General features: G+C 41.3%; 1 protein-coding gene across 1 annotated transcript; it reads left to right on the forward strand.

Moving 5' to 3' along the window:
- Positions 1-2,523: 2,523 nt before the first annotated feature.
- Positions 2,524-7,758, forward strand: LOC139339049 (uncharacterized). Its single transcript, XM_070974484.1, has 4 exons — positions 2,524-2,931; positions 3,227-3,387; positions 3,597-3,690; positions 4,613-7,758. The coding sequence occupies exons 1-4, from the start codon at positions 2,673-2,675 to the stop codon at positions 5,563-5,565; spliced, it is 1,467 nt and encodes a 488-aa protein (XP_070830585.1). The 5' UTR covers positions 2,524-2,672; the 3' UTR covers positions 5,566-7,758.
- The last annotated feature ends 6,629 nt before the right edge of the window (positions 7,759-14,387 follow it).

Genomic DNA, 14,387 nt, shown 5'->3' on the forward strand with positions numbered 1-14,387 from the left:
AAAGCAAAAAGAAAGGCAGCAGTTCAACGCCAAAAGGTGACAAATTGAATCTACTCAATAATGAACACAAAAGTGGCTTGAAATGGCAGCTAACTGGATTCAGGTTGCAACGCAGTATCATACTGTAGATGCGGACACATTATCCCATTAAACTGTACATACAAATCCCAACTTTTATGTGGAAAATCCTGAACACATCTGTCAAGCCTGTTGGCCTGCGTGTGTGGAACAGCCAGAGGTCTGTTTGGATCCACACCAGCTGAGAGACCACAAGTTACACTGAGAGAAAACACAATTTGCAAGTTCAACTTGAAGTTAATTGTCAGTGTCATGCATTTCAAATTAAATTTCATGCTAAAATCTTCTCCCAGCCTGAGGATGAACTGCTGCAGAAATTAAGAGGCTTTTTTTAATGTAATGTTTGTGTCTACCCTTACAAAAAATAAGTTTATTTAAGTATACTATTAGTATACTTCTTTTAAACTAAAAATAAGAGAGGATACTTTCAGTACTTTTGATGTGCTTATCAGAGATATACTTAACAATATTATACTTAAGGATGCTTGGCTTATACTGAAAAGTATACAGGAAAGTATATTTGACTTATACTTGTACTTGAACTTTTGATGGAGATATACTTAGGAAAAGTATAATAATGTTCAAGTATATCTGGATTGCAGTCGTGCTTATTCTTTTGATAGTATCCTATTAAAATATTGTTCCCATACATACTGGCTTCTTTGAAGTACACTGCAGTATGTTTTACATACTATCTCATGAACTTACATATTCCACAAGTACATTTGCAGTAACAAGTCAGCTTCGGGGTGGAATAGCTTAGAGTAAATAGTACATGGGTGGAACTGAACTTCATACTTTATTCAGTGTTATTAACCCAAACAGAAACAGATAAACATTTGTCTGATTTTATTTGAGAAAAACTTTGACATTTCTTCCAAGGTCTCATACATACTGGCTGCTATTATGAGCCATTACACATTAAGTATACCTAAATAGTAATCTAGTAGTATATTTTAAAGTGTGAAAATAATATAGAAATAGTAAACTTTAAGTATGATATTAACTTCACTCTTTAAACTTTAAAGTATGCTTGCAGTATAAAAACTATTAAACTAGTAGCTTACTGAAATTTGACCAAGTTTAGACCTGAAGTGTACTTAAAAGTGTCCTTTCATAGACTGAAAAGTGGTCTGGTGGAGTGTCCCTATGGCTCAGTCGGTAAGGTGTGCCCCCCATTTACTGAGGCTGCCAGTCCTCTGCGGTGGCAGCAGGTTCGACTCCCACCTGAAGGTCCTTTGCTGCGTATCGTCCCCTCCAACTGCCCTCTTTCCTATCATTTCTTCAGCTGTCTCTGTTACAATAAAGGCCAAATCAAAAATCCCCCCCCCCCCCCCCCCCCCAAAAAAGGAAGTAAGTAGTAAACTTAAGTAGTAAACTAGCAGTATACCTATAATATACTTTTAGAAACTAAAAAGTGTGCTAGAAGTGTATAACTAGTAAATTAAGAATATACCTGTAAGTTCCTTGTACTATACTTGCAGTACAAAATAAAACTTAAAAGTAAACTAATTGTATACTCAAAGTTTACTTATCTTAAACTTAAAGTATACTAAAAATGAGCCAATTTAGTCCCAAGAAGTACTGAAAAAGTACACTTAGAAGTATATGACTAGTACATTGATATTAGTAGACTTGTTGCATAAAGTATACTTGTAAAAAATATACTTAATAAAATGAACTTGAAGTATACTTCTGGTAAGGATATTCCTACCATCAACATGGCCACTGGTCCACTTTTGAAATATATCTCCTACATGCTGCACTAGAAAACCAAATAAATCACAAATCCATATCAATATTCCACTATGATTACCAGTAGTTACACAGTTTATTCAGTTTTCATACATAGCAACTATTTGTTTAGCTCGTTAGTGCCTTCCTTAAGGGACGGTAATGTGCATAGATTTTAATTTTTGTATTCAAATAAAGCCACTTCACACAAAGATATACTTCTACGGTTTGGAAAAAAGACAAATGCACGTAGATGCAAAAAAAAAAAAAAAAAAAAACTAAGAAAATACGGTGAAATAAGCTGGATATTTTTTCGCTGTAAACGAACTCAAACCACAGGATGCGCAACATTTCTTCGTCGGCGTACGCCTGTGGTGCACCGAGTGGGCGGAGTCTGTACGCCATTTGCCAGTGTCTCAGCCGGCAGAGACCAAAGGCTGAGGCAGAGCCAACCACGATCACGTGGACAAACAAGTCGGGCGAGACTGACTGGACAGACAACTGCTGAATGTCGTTCATAGTTACATTAAGTCAGTCCACCCTGTAGCCCGGCATCTTTCTAGTCAGCTGACAATCATATTTGTTCATAGATTAAACTCATTTGAACGGTTTTCTCGGCCCTCGCGTTCACGTGTTCACAGGTGCACCAGCGTACTCAAAATGGAGCGGACCCTCTCCCTCAACTGGCCGCCCCCTCCCCCCTCGGTGTTTGGCGCTTGCGCCAACACGAATCACGCCCCTTTTCTCTGCAAGCCATGTGGCAGTCGTTGGTAAATAAAAACGTCTGCTAATTTTCACTTCCACGTTTACCTGATTTTTAGCTAAAAAGCGCTGACTTCCGACCAGCTGGAGCAGCTAGAATGTCGACGGGCGTCATGAACCTCCAGGCGCAGGTGGAGTCGGTGCTGGGAGCGCTGGTCAAAGCGGCCACGGCGGAGTTAACCAAACTGTTCGAGAGCAGCTATGGAGCGTCGGCGCTGGATGTGCATGCGGGCCGCACTGACAACAAAAGCGAAAATGAGACTTTTGAGACGCTGGACAGTTTGTCGAGTGGAGACACAAAACGCAGCATCGGCGTGCAGGTGGACGAGGACATTTATTCGCCGTTGGAGTCTTGTGGTATGTGCTGTGACTTCCTGTTTACGTCCTCGACTCGGCTGCAAATCGATGCACGAGGAGTGCAGACTAGTTGCTCCTAAAGCCTTTAGCTGCATGATGAAATCAGAAACACGGTCCAACAGGTCTTTAACGCAATGAACGCACGTTCGTCTCGATGCATACGTGCCTTTGTATCTTGCACTTGCTCTGTTTTCATTCCTAGTTTTTGCACTGAACTCCTGCAGGGAGTACTCCATTGCAAACCCTGTAAAGAAGTTGAAGTCCGTTTCGACCCCTCCCCCCTTCTTTTCCACAGGCCCACTTCATAGTGATTGTTTAAGGGAATGCAGGGAGGAGGAGGAGGAGGAGGAGGAGGAGGAGGAAGAAGAGGTGGAAGGATCCCTCATTCCAATAGAAATTCTCCTGGCTGAAGATAATGATCAAGTTGACCCCGAAAGGTTGCCTTTGACTGAACAGGTCAGTGAGATTTTACAAGGGTGTAAGTCATGCGTGAAATGTTCAGGAACATGCTGAGAGTGGCTTTGTGACTTATGCATTAGAGAGTCATCACGGCCTGCTTGTTATAGTATTATGTATTATTTTAGTAGTTATTGTTTAATGCTGTGATTTAAGGTTGTTGTCATGACTTACACTGTGCACATTTATGATGTTTCTTCTTTAATTAGGGTGTGGCAGAGATTGCAGATATGGTGGACCTGAGCAAGTTTGAAGCAGAGTCTCAAACTCAAGGTGATCATCAAACAGAAGCTGTTTTGACTGGTAAGCAAAAGGACCGCAACAGTGAGTTGAGATCAACGGCTGAAAGACACAGATGAAAAGTCTGGAAGCACAAGTAGGAGACAAATTATACAAATCAGTCTAAAATACATTTGTGGAGGATTTGAATTGCTGACTACATGTTGAAAAAGTCCAACCTGAAACACCACCAGCTTCCCTGGGCCTGAGCATGTTACCGCCGCAAAGGGTAATACTGTGCTGTGGTCGATGTGTCCACATTTCACATTGCTTTTGGCATCGTGCACGTCAAGTCCTCTGGGCTAAAGGGGAAAATTACGACAACAAGCAAAATGTGACAACTGAGATCCAGGACGGTTGAGTGATTACAGGACAGAATTTCACTTAAAACTTTAAAAAGCTCGAGTCGTCACTTCCCAAACACTTACTGAGTGTTGTTAAAGAAGAAGTGATGTAACACAGTGCTAAACATGCCCATGTTCCACTACAGATCGTAGTACTGCAGGTGTAGGCAGTTTAGACTACACTCTGCAAATTTTTACAGGAGGAAGTGGGAAATGGGATGCGAGACGTTCACGGGGCCAGTGTTGTGCTTTAGGTATTGCCCAGCAAACCTTGTGGCTGGTAGTTTTTATGATACGGTTCGAGTAGCATTTCAAAATCACTTTGACCACAACACAAGTCAGAGCTGAAAACCATCAGATTACTGGAAATGCTGCAGCAAGAGGATCAAGAGAAACGGTCAGCTGAATAAACCAGGAAGCACTGTGAAAGAGGCAGTTTGTAATAAGTTGTGGCAGAAATACTTCTCATATCAGATCATTTTATCACTTTAAGATAGATGGGTGAAGCCAGCAGTGTTACATATTTCATGCCTGAAAACAAGAAACCGAATGAGAAAAGAATGGCGGGGACAATTTAATTATTTTTTTTTGTGTCTCTGCAGGGACATGGACAGACACATTAAAAGCGGGATCTACGCAAAGCTCTCCAACTCAACAGAAGCCTCTCGTGATCCAGCCAGACACACAGAATATCATTTCTGGACAGAAAGTGAAGTTTGTTTGCCCGTTGATCCTCAAGCCAGAGTCTCCAGCTCTCAAAGCCGAGAGTTCAGAGAAACCCGTTCAAGCTGAGCCTCAGCAAGCCTGTGTCAGCACCGCCAAGGGCACCGCCTACAGTCCATCCCCGTCTGATGGAGCTGTAACTCCTGTTCAGGTTGGGATTTGGGAACGGATCCACACACCAAAGGAGATGAAGGACGATCTCCACATGAAGCTGAAGCTGACTTCTCCAGACCAGAAGCTGATCTGTCCCTGCACGGTTCAGCTGGTGAATGTGCTCACGGCGCCTGCATCAGAGTTGGCACATCAGGATGATGCTGCTAAAGGCCACGATGTTAAGCACAAAACAGGCAGGCCTCTGCCCAAAGACCTCCGGCGCCACCAGGGTCTTCACACAGGCCATCGCCTCTGCTGCTTCACCCCCAGTGGAAACGGCGTTTGGCGGCTACGGAAGGTGGTCACACATTCCCGTGATGGATACGTCTGCAGTGTCTGTGAGAAGACGTTCAAACGGAGGAAGATTCTACGGCGGCACGAACGCTTTCACACTGGAGAAAGACCATACCCGTGTTCGGTGTGTTCGAAGACGTTTGCATTGAGGAAGAGCCTCCGCCGCCACATGAGATTCCACACCGGGGAGAGGCCACACACCTGCATGCAGTGCAGCAAAAGCTTCCGTCTGCGAGACAATCTGAAAGCACACCAGAGGTTTCACACTGGAGAGAAGCCTTTCGCCTGTACCACCTGTGGCAAGATGTTCCGGATTATGAGGAACCTAGAGAAACACCAGTGTGAGTTCTTCGTTCCCTCGTTCAGGATGATAGCTGGCTTGTAGCCTTGGAAAAAGTGGCCGGGTGTGGTGGTTGTGCCATTCTCTACCTCAAACTGAAGACACTGTATGGTTTTTGTACAAGACTGTCATGCTAGTTCTGATAAGTAAAGTCAGAGCTATGAGAGAAACAGAAACCATGATCCAGACACTCAGTCCTTCCAGAAAGGTTAGATTTTAACGACAGATTAGACGGGTTGCAGTGTGATGGGGTCTTTTTTTTTCCTTTTTCTTTTTTTTTTTGTTAAGGAACTTGTACTACTGATGGTTTTTGTCTTAAATTTCCATTTCTTACTCCTTGCCATATTTTGTGGAGCGATAGAGGGACTGTAACCATGTGCAAGAGTTGTACAACTGCTTGAGACTTTATAGCACCAGATGTCATGAGAAACACATGATCTGTCTTCATGGAATCCCTCCACCGAGCACAGTTACCCAGGCATACTACATATATGCAGAAGTACTCTGCTGCTGCTGCTTGGAGACTGTTGTCTAGTAAATGGGATTGACGCAGTATCATTTTATGCTTTAATTCACAGAAAGATGATATCTGGTGATTCTTTGTGGGACAAAATGCTGTTTCTCACCAGTGTGGAGGACCAAAGCTGCCAGAAAAGAAATAAATGAATGATAAAATGTGACCCAAATTAATATTTCTGCGTTAATTTGCTTCTGTATTTATTTACCTTTGTATTCATCCCAGTATCTATTTAGTTTTCCATTTATTGATTTTTAAATTTGTATTTATGTGCAGTTTGCATTTTCCTTCTTTTTTCCCCCCCAATCGTATTTCTGTTATTATTTTTTCCATTATGCAATTCATTTTCAGTACGTCTATGAGGGGGTTGTCATGCAAAATGTGTCAATGGGTCAAATTTTCGCCTGTTGGTTGATGGATTATACTTACTTTGCCCTCCACACCGGTGGCCAGGCTCACTGTGGGTCTTCAACTAAGAAGAAGCCAGATTGGTATTCTCAGAAGTACTGTGAACTCACGCAGGTCCTGAGAGCACAGCTAAAGTAACTTGTAGTAGTAAAGTAGTAAAGTAATAGCAATGAATGCATATTGATCAATTTGCTATTTTATCAGGCCATAAATGAGATAAGAATTAGGTTGGAAAAATATATGCTGGAGGCTGTTTCTGGGGCAAGGGCCTCATTAATTAGTTAGTTAGTCGCAGGGAGGACTCTGCAATGAGAGTCAGTTAGCAGGCTGAGAGTTAGCTGCACGGCTGACTGCAGCTAGGTAGTGGTTACTTTGCCAACATTTTAAACTATACATAGAATAAGTCATTGAGGCAGAGTAGCCGGGGGGACATCAGAGGGAAAACCAGAAAATGTGATCCAGATTAAAGTCCTGTTCCAATCTGCTGTAAATCTTGTCAGTTTGACAGCAGTGAGCCTGGAACTATCCGATTGCCGATGGTGTTGACCCCATGACTCTCTTTGGTTGACAAACTCCTCGTGCATAACGAAGCAGAAATGTAAAAAGAAAATACAATAGAAATTAAAAAAAAGTTTGGGGAAGTAAATGAGGGGATACAAATGGAAAATAACACAAAAATAAATGCAGAATATACAACACATTTCGAAATGAATAAATTGAATGGAAAGTAAATAAGTGAATTAGGGTGACACTAATGCATAAGGCAAGGCAACGCAAATTTATTTGTATAGCACAATTCATACACTAGGCAATTCAAAGTGCTTTATAGAAGCATAAAATCATACATTTTGATTAGAAGAGAACAAAAAAATAAAAATAAAATTCGAATACGAATATATAAGTCACAAAGAGGTAAATATATACAGATAAAAGTTAAAGCAGAACTCTGATTTTGTGTCACTTCATTAAATAAAGCTACTTTGTTTTTGGTGCATTAAATGGAATATTCATTTATTGAGTATTTTTTACTTGGCAGTTTCGGTCCTCCATATCCATGCCAACCTTTCCTTCCAGCTTATATATGAAGTTCTCCCACTGATGTTTGTTTTGATGTGGATATTCTTTGATATTAACTGTTTGATTTTTTACTGTCCGCTTGTGTCTCTTGTCAAAAAGTGTTTGGTTTTGTATTCCTGTTATGATTACTGGATGTTTGTAGGCTTCTTTCTTACTTTATAATAACTTTTAATGTTAAAATACTTTGGAATGACATTTTTCTTTTACATGAATAAAAAAAGACATTTTTGGAGCACACCATTGTTGTTGTTGTTGTTGTTGTTGTTATGTGAACACTCAACACACTGCATTCAGTATGAAGCATAGATATGACTTTCTTACAAAGCACCTGATATAAAAGTTTTATAAGTTGTATATGAATGTATAAAATGTAAGTCTTCCATTCTGAGCTTTGTTATCATCGAAACTTTGTGTTAAAAGGACCTTGAATTTGAGAATGCATATATTTTTGCCCCCAGGGTTCCCATCATGCTTTGGGTCATGAAAACAGGAAGTGTCATGTTGTCATGGTTCATTAATATAATGTATAATAATACTATACATGAATGCCTTCAGCTTCACTCCGCTTTTTTATTTCATATTTACGTTTTAGTGAACCTACGGCACAGTTAGCAGGTCCTGTTTTCACTTTAACCTTCGATGGAGCCAAGCTACAAACTCCGGATTAACTACAATGGCGATGATGAGAGAAGATCTGTCGTGTTTCTGAGCGGATTTACCATTGTTTAATCTCGCTAGACACGAGACATTAAGAAAAGCGAAGTCAACACATTTTCAGTGTATGCCTAGACAGAGTTGGGGTGTGACTTCTGACGCACATTTTGGCACTCCGCAAAGGATCTTTTTTTTTTTTTTTTTTTTTTTTTTGTTATACATTCCAATTTACAAAAACTCCACTGGGAACATTTAACGTTCATATGAGACATTACAGGCCCACATTTTCAATCAAACATGTAAACACATTGTATAGCCTACATATTAAACAAACAATTTTAAACAATCAGTAACATGATTAAAAAAAAATAGTAATAATAAAACAGAACAGAACGCAAAGAAATAATCATAGGGGTTGACATTCTATCAGTGCTTAGTGCAAGTTAAGCAAACAAGATTTAAAAACTTAGAGAGCAAGAGACTTTGACATAAATTCATATAAATCATTTATGGACTGATCATCTTTTGATAATACCTTCAAAGATGTTAGATAGTTTTTAATTTCATTTTTAAAATGGACAATGGAGGGTTTGCTGTTCTTCCATTTGTTTTTATGTATATGATATTTTCCCATAATAAGATTTATGTTCACCATCCTTGCTAATTTCTTTGATAGACCATCTAAACAAATCATTACCTGAGACTTATTAAACAAAGAATAGTTCGTCCCAATATTTAACCAGCACTAAACATGCTGGTGCCAAAATTGCAATGTGACCGAACAAGAGAAAAATAAGTGTTCAGTTGTTTCCTGTTCTGTCAGACAAAACATACATGAATCTACTTCAAATTTGAATCTTTTCCTTAGTTTCAGCCGCAGGATAAATGTTGTTCAGAATTTTAAACTGAATTTCTTTCACTTTAGGTAAAATTGGCCATTTAAGATAGCTATAATACGTCTTTGTTAACATTATTATCAGTTTACTTTTTTTGGTTTTCTGATATCAGGGAATAGCTTCCCTTCCCTTCTTCCTAGTACTTTGTTGTTACATTTCTTTTCACCGATTTTCAGTTCACTGATTTTTAAGTCCGGCAGTTTGACCAAAACATTTGAGTGTGTGAGAACATTTTTTTATCATGTGCTGTAAGGGAAGTGGAATAGCTCTACAAATTCGATTAAACTCTCTATAGGTGCATTTTATATGAAACTTTTCTAAAAACGAATTAAAATTCAATAAATGGCCACATTCATCCATCAGATCAGTAACATACAAAACTTTTTTTTATCATACCATTCTTGTTTACATAAAGTCTTCTTATTAATAGTAATGTTTCATTATTCCACAAGGTGGAGCCGTGCGGTGTGAAGTTGTGAGTGAACATCATTTTCCAATAATACAGTAATTGTTTATGGAAGTCAGACAATTTGATTGGCAGTTTGGTTATTTCAAAGTCACAACTCAACAAAAATTCTAACCCTCCAACACTTTTGAATAAACATTTTGGTATGTGAAACCATATAGAATCAGGTTTTGTCAAATAAGCTTTTATCCAGTTTAACCTGAATACTCCAATCATGGATTCAAATTCAGCAGATTTTAAACCACCATTATTGTAGTCTTTAACCATCACATATTTTTTAAGGTAGTGGGTCCTATTTTCCCATATGAAATTAAAAATGACAGAATTCACCTTTTTAATCATTTGAGGAGAAACATTAAGAGATTGATATGGATATACCAGCTTTGATATGCCTTCTGCTTTTGTCAGTAAAATTCTACCAAGAATAGAGAGATTTCTCATTAGCCAATGATTAAGAGATTTTTTCATACTGTCAATTTTCCCTTCCATGTTTATTTGTTCTCTCTTATTTCTATCTTTAGACATTATTAAACCTAGGTATTTTAATTCATTTTTAACAGGAATGGAGTTAATATTTGTCTCGGCACAAGAATAGAGAGATAATATTTCACATTTAAACACAGACCAGAAGCTCTAGAGAAGATTGATATTATGTATAAGGCTTTACCAGTTATCGATTTGTCCCTTAAGAAGACTACTGTGTCATCTGCAAATTGACTAATTCTATATTCATAATTGAACACAGTTATTCCTTTAATTTGAGGGTGATTTACAATTAAATATGCTAGCATTAGCGTACATAAAATAAAAAGTTTTGGCGAAATTGGACAGCCTTGTCTGATTCCACATAAGATCTTAATTTTTGGTGTCATTCCAGGGTTGAGTGAGATATAACTATAAATCCTTATAAAACATTTTAATAACCTTGCAAAACCCTTCACCAAATCCAAATTTTTTGAGCGCTGTAAACATAAAGTCATGTTCCACCGTGTCAAACGCTTTGAAAAAATCTATGAATAAAACAAGACTATCTGACTGAATGAGTGGTTGGTCGTCAATCATATCCAGAATCAGGCCAGTATGTTTGTGAATATATCTTCCTTTGATAAAGGCAGATTGATATTCCTCAACAAGTTTTCCAAGTACATGCTTTAGTCGATTAGCATATACCAAGGCAAGTAGTTTATAGTCATTGCATAGTAAGGTTATTAGTCTCCAATTGTCAAGCATCAACAAGTCTTTTTGGGGTTTTGGCAATAAGGTTATCAAGCCTGTCTTCATGGTCGGGGACAAACATCCTTCCTGAATGCATTCTAAAAAGGCTCTATATAATAACTTTTTAATATTCTCCCAAAAGTGTTTTAAGAATTCAGATGTTAATCCGTCAATCCCCAGTGATTTTCCGTTTTTCATTTGTTTTAATGCATTTTCAATTCCTGTTATAGTTAGTTCTTCAAGTATAAGTTTGTCTTCTACATCCAGTTTTTTGACGTCTTCATTTATACTTTCAAATAAAGTGTTACACTCAGACTTATTAAACTTTGATTTATATAATTTACTATAAAAGAGCCAAATTTCACCCTGGACCAATTTTTGATCTTCGATTACAATATCTTTGGTCATAAGCTTACTGATTTTTCTCTTGGTCTGTCTTTGTTTTTCGAGTCCAAAGAAATATGCTGAATTTTTCTCCCCCGTTTAATCTGTTTTGTGTATTATTTACTATTGAATTGATTTGATCAATTAGATCCTTTTGTTTTTATTTTCTAAACTGTGACAGATTTTTACCTGTGTTACTTGCTATCTGTTTGACCATAAACTTAAACCATTCCCATTTACTGATATCATTCATGTCCAACTTTTCAACCTCCAAGATAAGAGACTTCACCTGATCACAAAATCCATCATTCTGTAATAGATCATTATTAAATTTCCAGATTTTAGGAACAGTCTGATGTTTAGATGTTGATAAGTTTAGACTAATCATACAGAGGTCTGTGAGCGGAGAGGCTGAAATTCCACAATCTGAAATATCGTTACACAGCTCGCAGGAAATCAGCCAGTAATCTAGTCTTGAACACTGGCCGTTTCCTGTGGAGTTAAAACACGTATATTGAACACATGTTGGGTTTGCAGTTCTCCAATAAGCAATTACATTTGCTGCGAGCCCATTGAAGTGGGTTGCAGGGGCTTTGCAGGACAGTCTCTACATCGGGTCCCGGGCCTCTTAGGGATCTGCGGACTGCACAGACAAAGAGCCATAAAGAACATCATGGAAGCTGTGGAAAGGGCTTCCCGCTGGCTCTGGTTGAGGAGGGGGGACGCTACCTGTGCTCCAGAGTGCGCTACCTGGACACAAGTTGGGGCCTGATCACCCCCGGCTGGGTCACCCAGGTGAGGGTGTTAGATTTAAGACCTGAAACACCCCATGACCCCGGTTACATCACTGAAGATGTGTCCAGGTTGCACCACTAGGTGTATCTCAGTACTAACCTGGCATGGCAGCACCATTGACTTCCAGGAAAAGGCTAGATGACAACCTCGAAAGGGTGGTGACAACTGGAGAGACAGTGGACAGCTCGGAGAGACGGCACTCGGGGCAGGGAGGGTTAGCAACCCAAGCTGTGGCTCTTGAAAGGGAGCACCCAACATACGCTACGAAGAACCCTAAGAAGATATACCCCCAGGGGTGCCCGAGAGAGGGGGAGAATGAGCGCCCCAAACGAACGGATATTCTGGTAACAACTAATGCGACTGAGAGTGCAGTCTGCAGATGTGGCAAGGTCTGCAAAAACCCAGCAGGTCTGAAAATTCACCACACCAAGATGGGCTGCATGAGGAAGCTAATGGTGCAACGCACAGTGCCAGTACCAGATACAGCACCTGGTGAGACGGAGGAGGATCCAGGCCCGGATAAACCCCACAGTGCCAAGAACCTCCAAGCACCATGAGCTACACCCCAGAGTAGACCATCAGAGCACCGTCGTATTTTGTGGACCGCTGCCAACAAAGAGTCAGAGTGGCGCCGGTTTGATGTAGATGTGGACGCGGCCCTTGAAGTAATAGCCAAGGGGGATGTGGACCAGAGGCCCAGGACAATGAGCAGCTTTATAATGAACATCGCATCAGACAGGATTGGCATTAAGGAACAACGTGCCACCAAAGCTACCACTTCAGTACCTATTCCAAACCGACGCGAAGCAAAGATCGCCCAACTCAGACAAGAGCTATGGACACTCAGGAGCCAGTACAGGAAAGCAAGCAAGCAAGAGAAGGCAGCCCTGGCGGAACTCAGAGGTGCGGTGTGGGGAAGGCTAACCACCCTTCGGTGCGCTGAGTGGCACAGGAAGAGGGGTAAGGAGAGGGCCCACAAGCGCAGTGCCTTCATTGCCAATCCCTTTGGGTTCACTAAGAAACTGCTGGGAGAGAAACGCAGTGGTCAACTCACATGTCCAGAGGACGACATCAACCACCACCTCAATTACACCTACAGCAATGGCATGAGAGAGCAAGACCTTGGCCATTGCGCGGCTCTAATATATCCACCTGAACCCAGCACCCTGTTCAATATCAACGAACCCACCCTCAAGGAAGTCAGAGAGGTCATCAAATCTGCCAGAACAGCATCAGCACCAGGACCTAGTGGAGTGCCGTACAAGGTCTTCAAGAACTGCCCCAGGCTTTTGGAACACCTTTGAAAGATCTACAGAGTCATCTGGAGGAAAGGGAAGGTACCTCAGCAGTGGAGATACGCAGAGGGCGTGTGGATTCCTGAGGAAGAGAATGCGAGCAACATCGAGCAGTTCAGGATAATCTCTCTCCTTAGCATGGAGGGCAAGACCTTCTTCAAGATCATTGCCAATCACCTCATGGGATTTCTCCTGAAGAACACCTACACTGACACCTCAGTGCAGAAGGGAGGAGTTCCAGGCATCCCAGGATGTATCGAACATACGGGGGTGGTGACGCAACTGATCCATGAAGCACGGGAAAGCAAGGGGGACCTGGCAGTGCTGTGGTTTGAACGCTTATGGATTGTTACCTCACAAAACTGGTGGAGCTGGCCCTGAGCAGATACCACGTCCCAGAGAAGATACAGAACCTCATCCTCGATTACTATAACAACTTTAGTCTGAGGGTGTCCTCCAGGACCTCAACATCAGGATGGCATCATCTAGAGAAGGGCATCATCACTGGCTGCACAATCTCTGTGTCCCTGTTTGCATTGGCCATGAATATGCTTGTGAAGCGGAAGTCGAGTGCAGGAGGTCCATTGTCCAGATCTGGCACCCGTCAACCCCCGATTAGAGCATTTATGGATGATCTCACAGTAACCACAACATCAGTGCCCAGATGCAGATGGCTTCTCCAAGGTCTTGAACGGCTCATTACATGGGCAAGAATGAGCTTCAAGCCTGCCAAGTCCAGGTCCTTGGTCTTGAAGAAAGGAAAAGTGACTGACCGGTTCCGCTTCACCCTCGGAGACACTCAGATCCCATCAGTGTCCGAAAAGCCAGTGAAGAGTCTGGGCAAGCTCTTCACTGGCAACCTGAAGGACACTGCCGCACGGCAAGGCACCAGCGATGACCCCAACAGGTGGCTCTTGGCGGTGGACAGGTCTGGGCTTCCTGGGAAGTTCAAGGCCTGGATGTACCCACATGGCATCCTGCCTCGTCTCCTCTGGCCGCTGCTAGTCTATGAAGTCCCACTCACCATTGTGGAGGGCTTTGAGAGGAAGATCAGCTGGCTCCTTTGCAGGTGACTGGGCCTGCCACGGAGCTTAAGCAGCATTGCACTCTTCGGGCACAACACCAAGCTACAGCTGCTGCTCAGCAGTCTGACAGAGGAG

The sequence above is a fragment of the Chaetodon trifascialis genome, chromosome 11 (genome assembly GCF_039877785.1).
Source record: "Chaetodon trifascialis isolate fChaTrf1 chromosome 11, fChaTrf1.hap1, whole genome shotgun sequence".
NCBI classification, from domain to species: Eukaryota; Metazoa; Chordata; class Actinopteri; order Chaetodontiformes; family Chaetodontidae; genus Chaetodon; species Chaetodon trifascialis.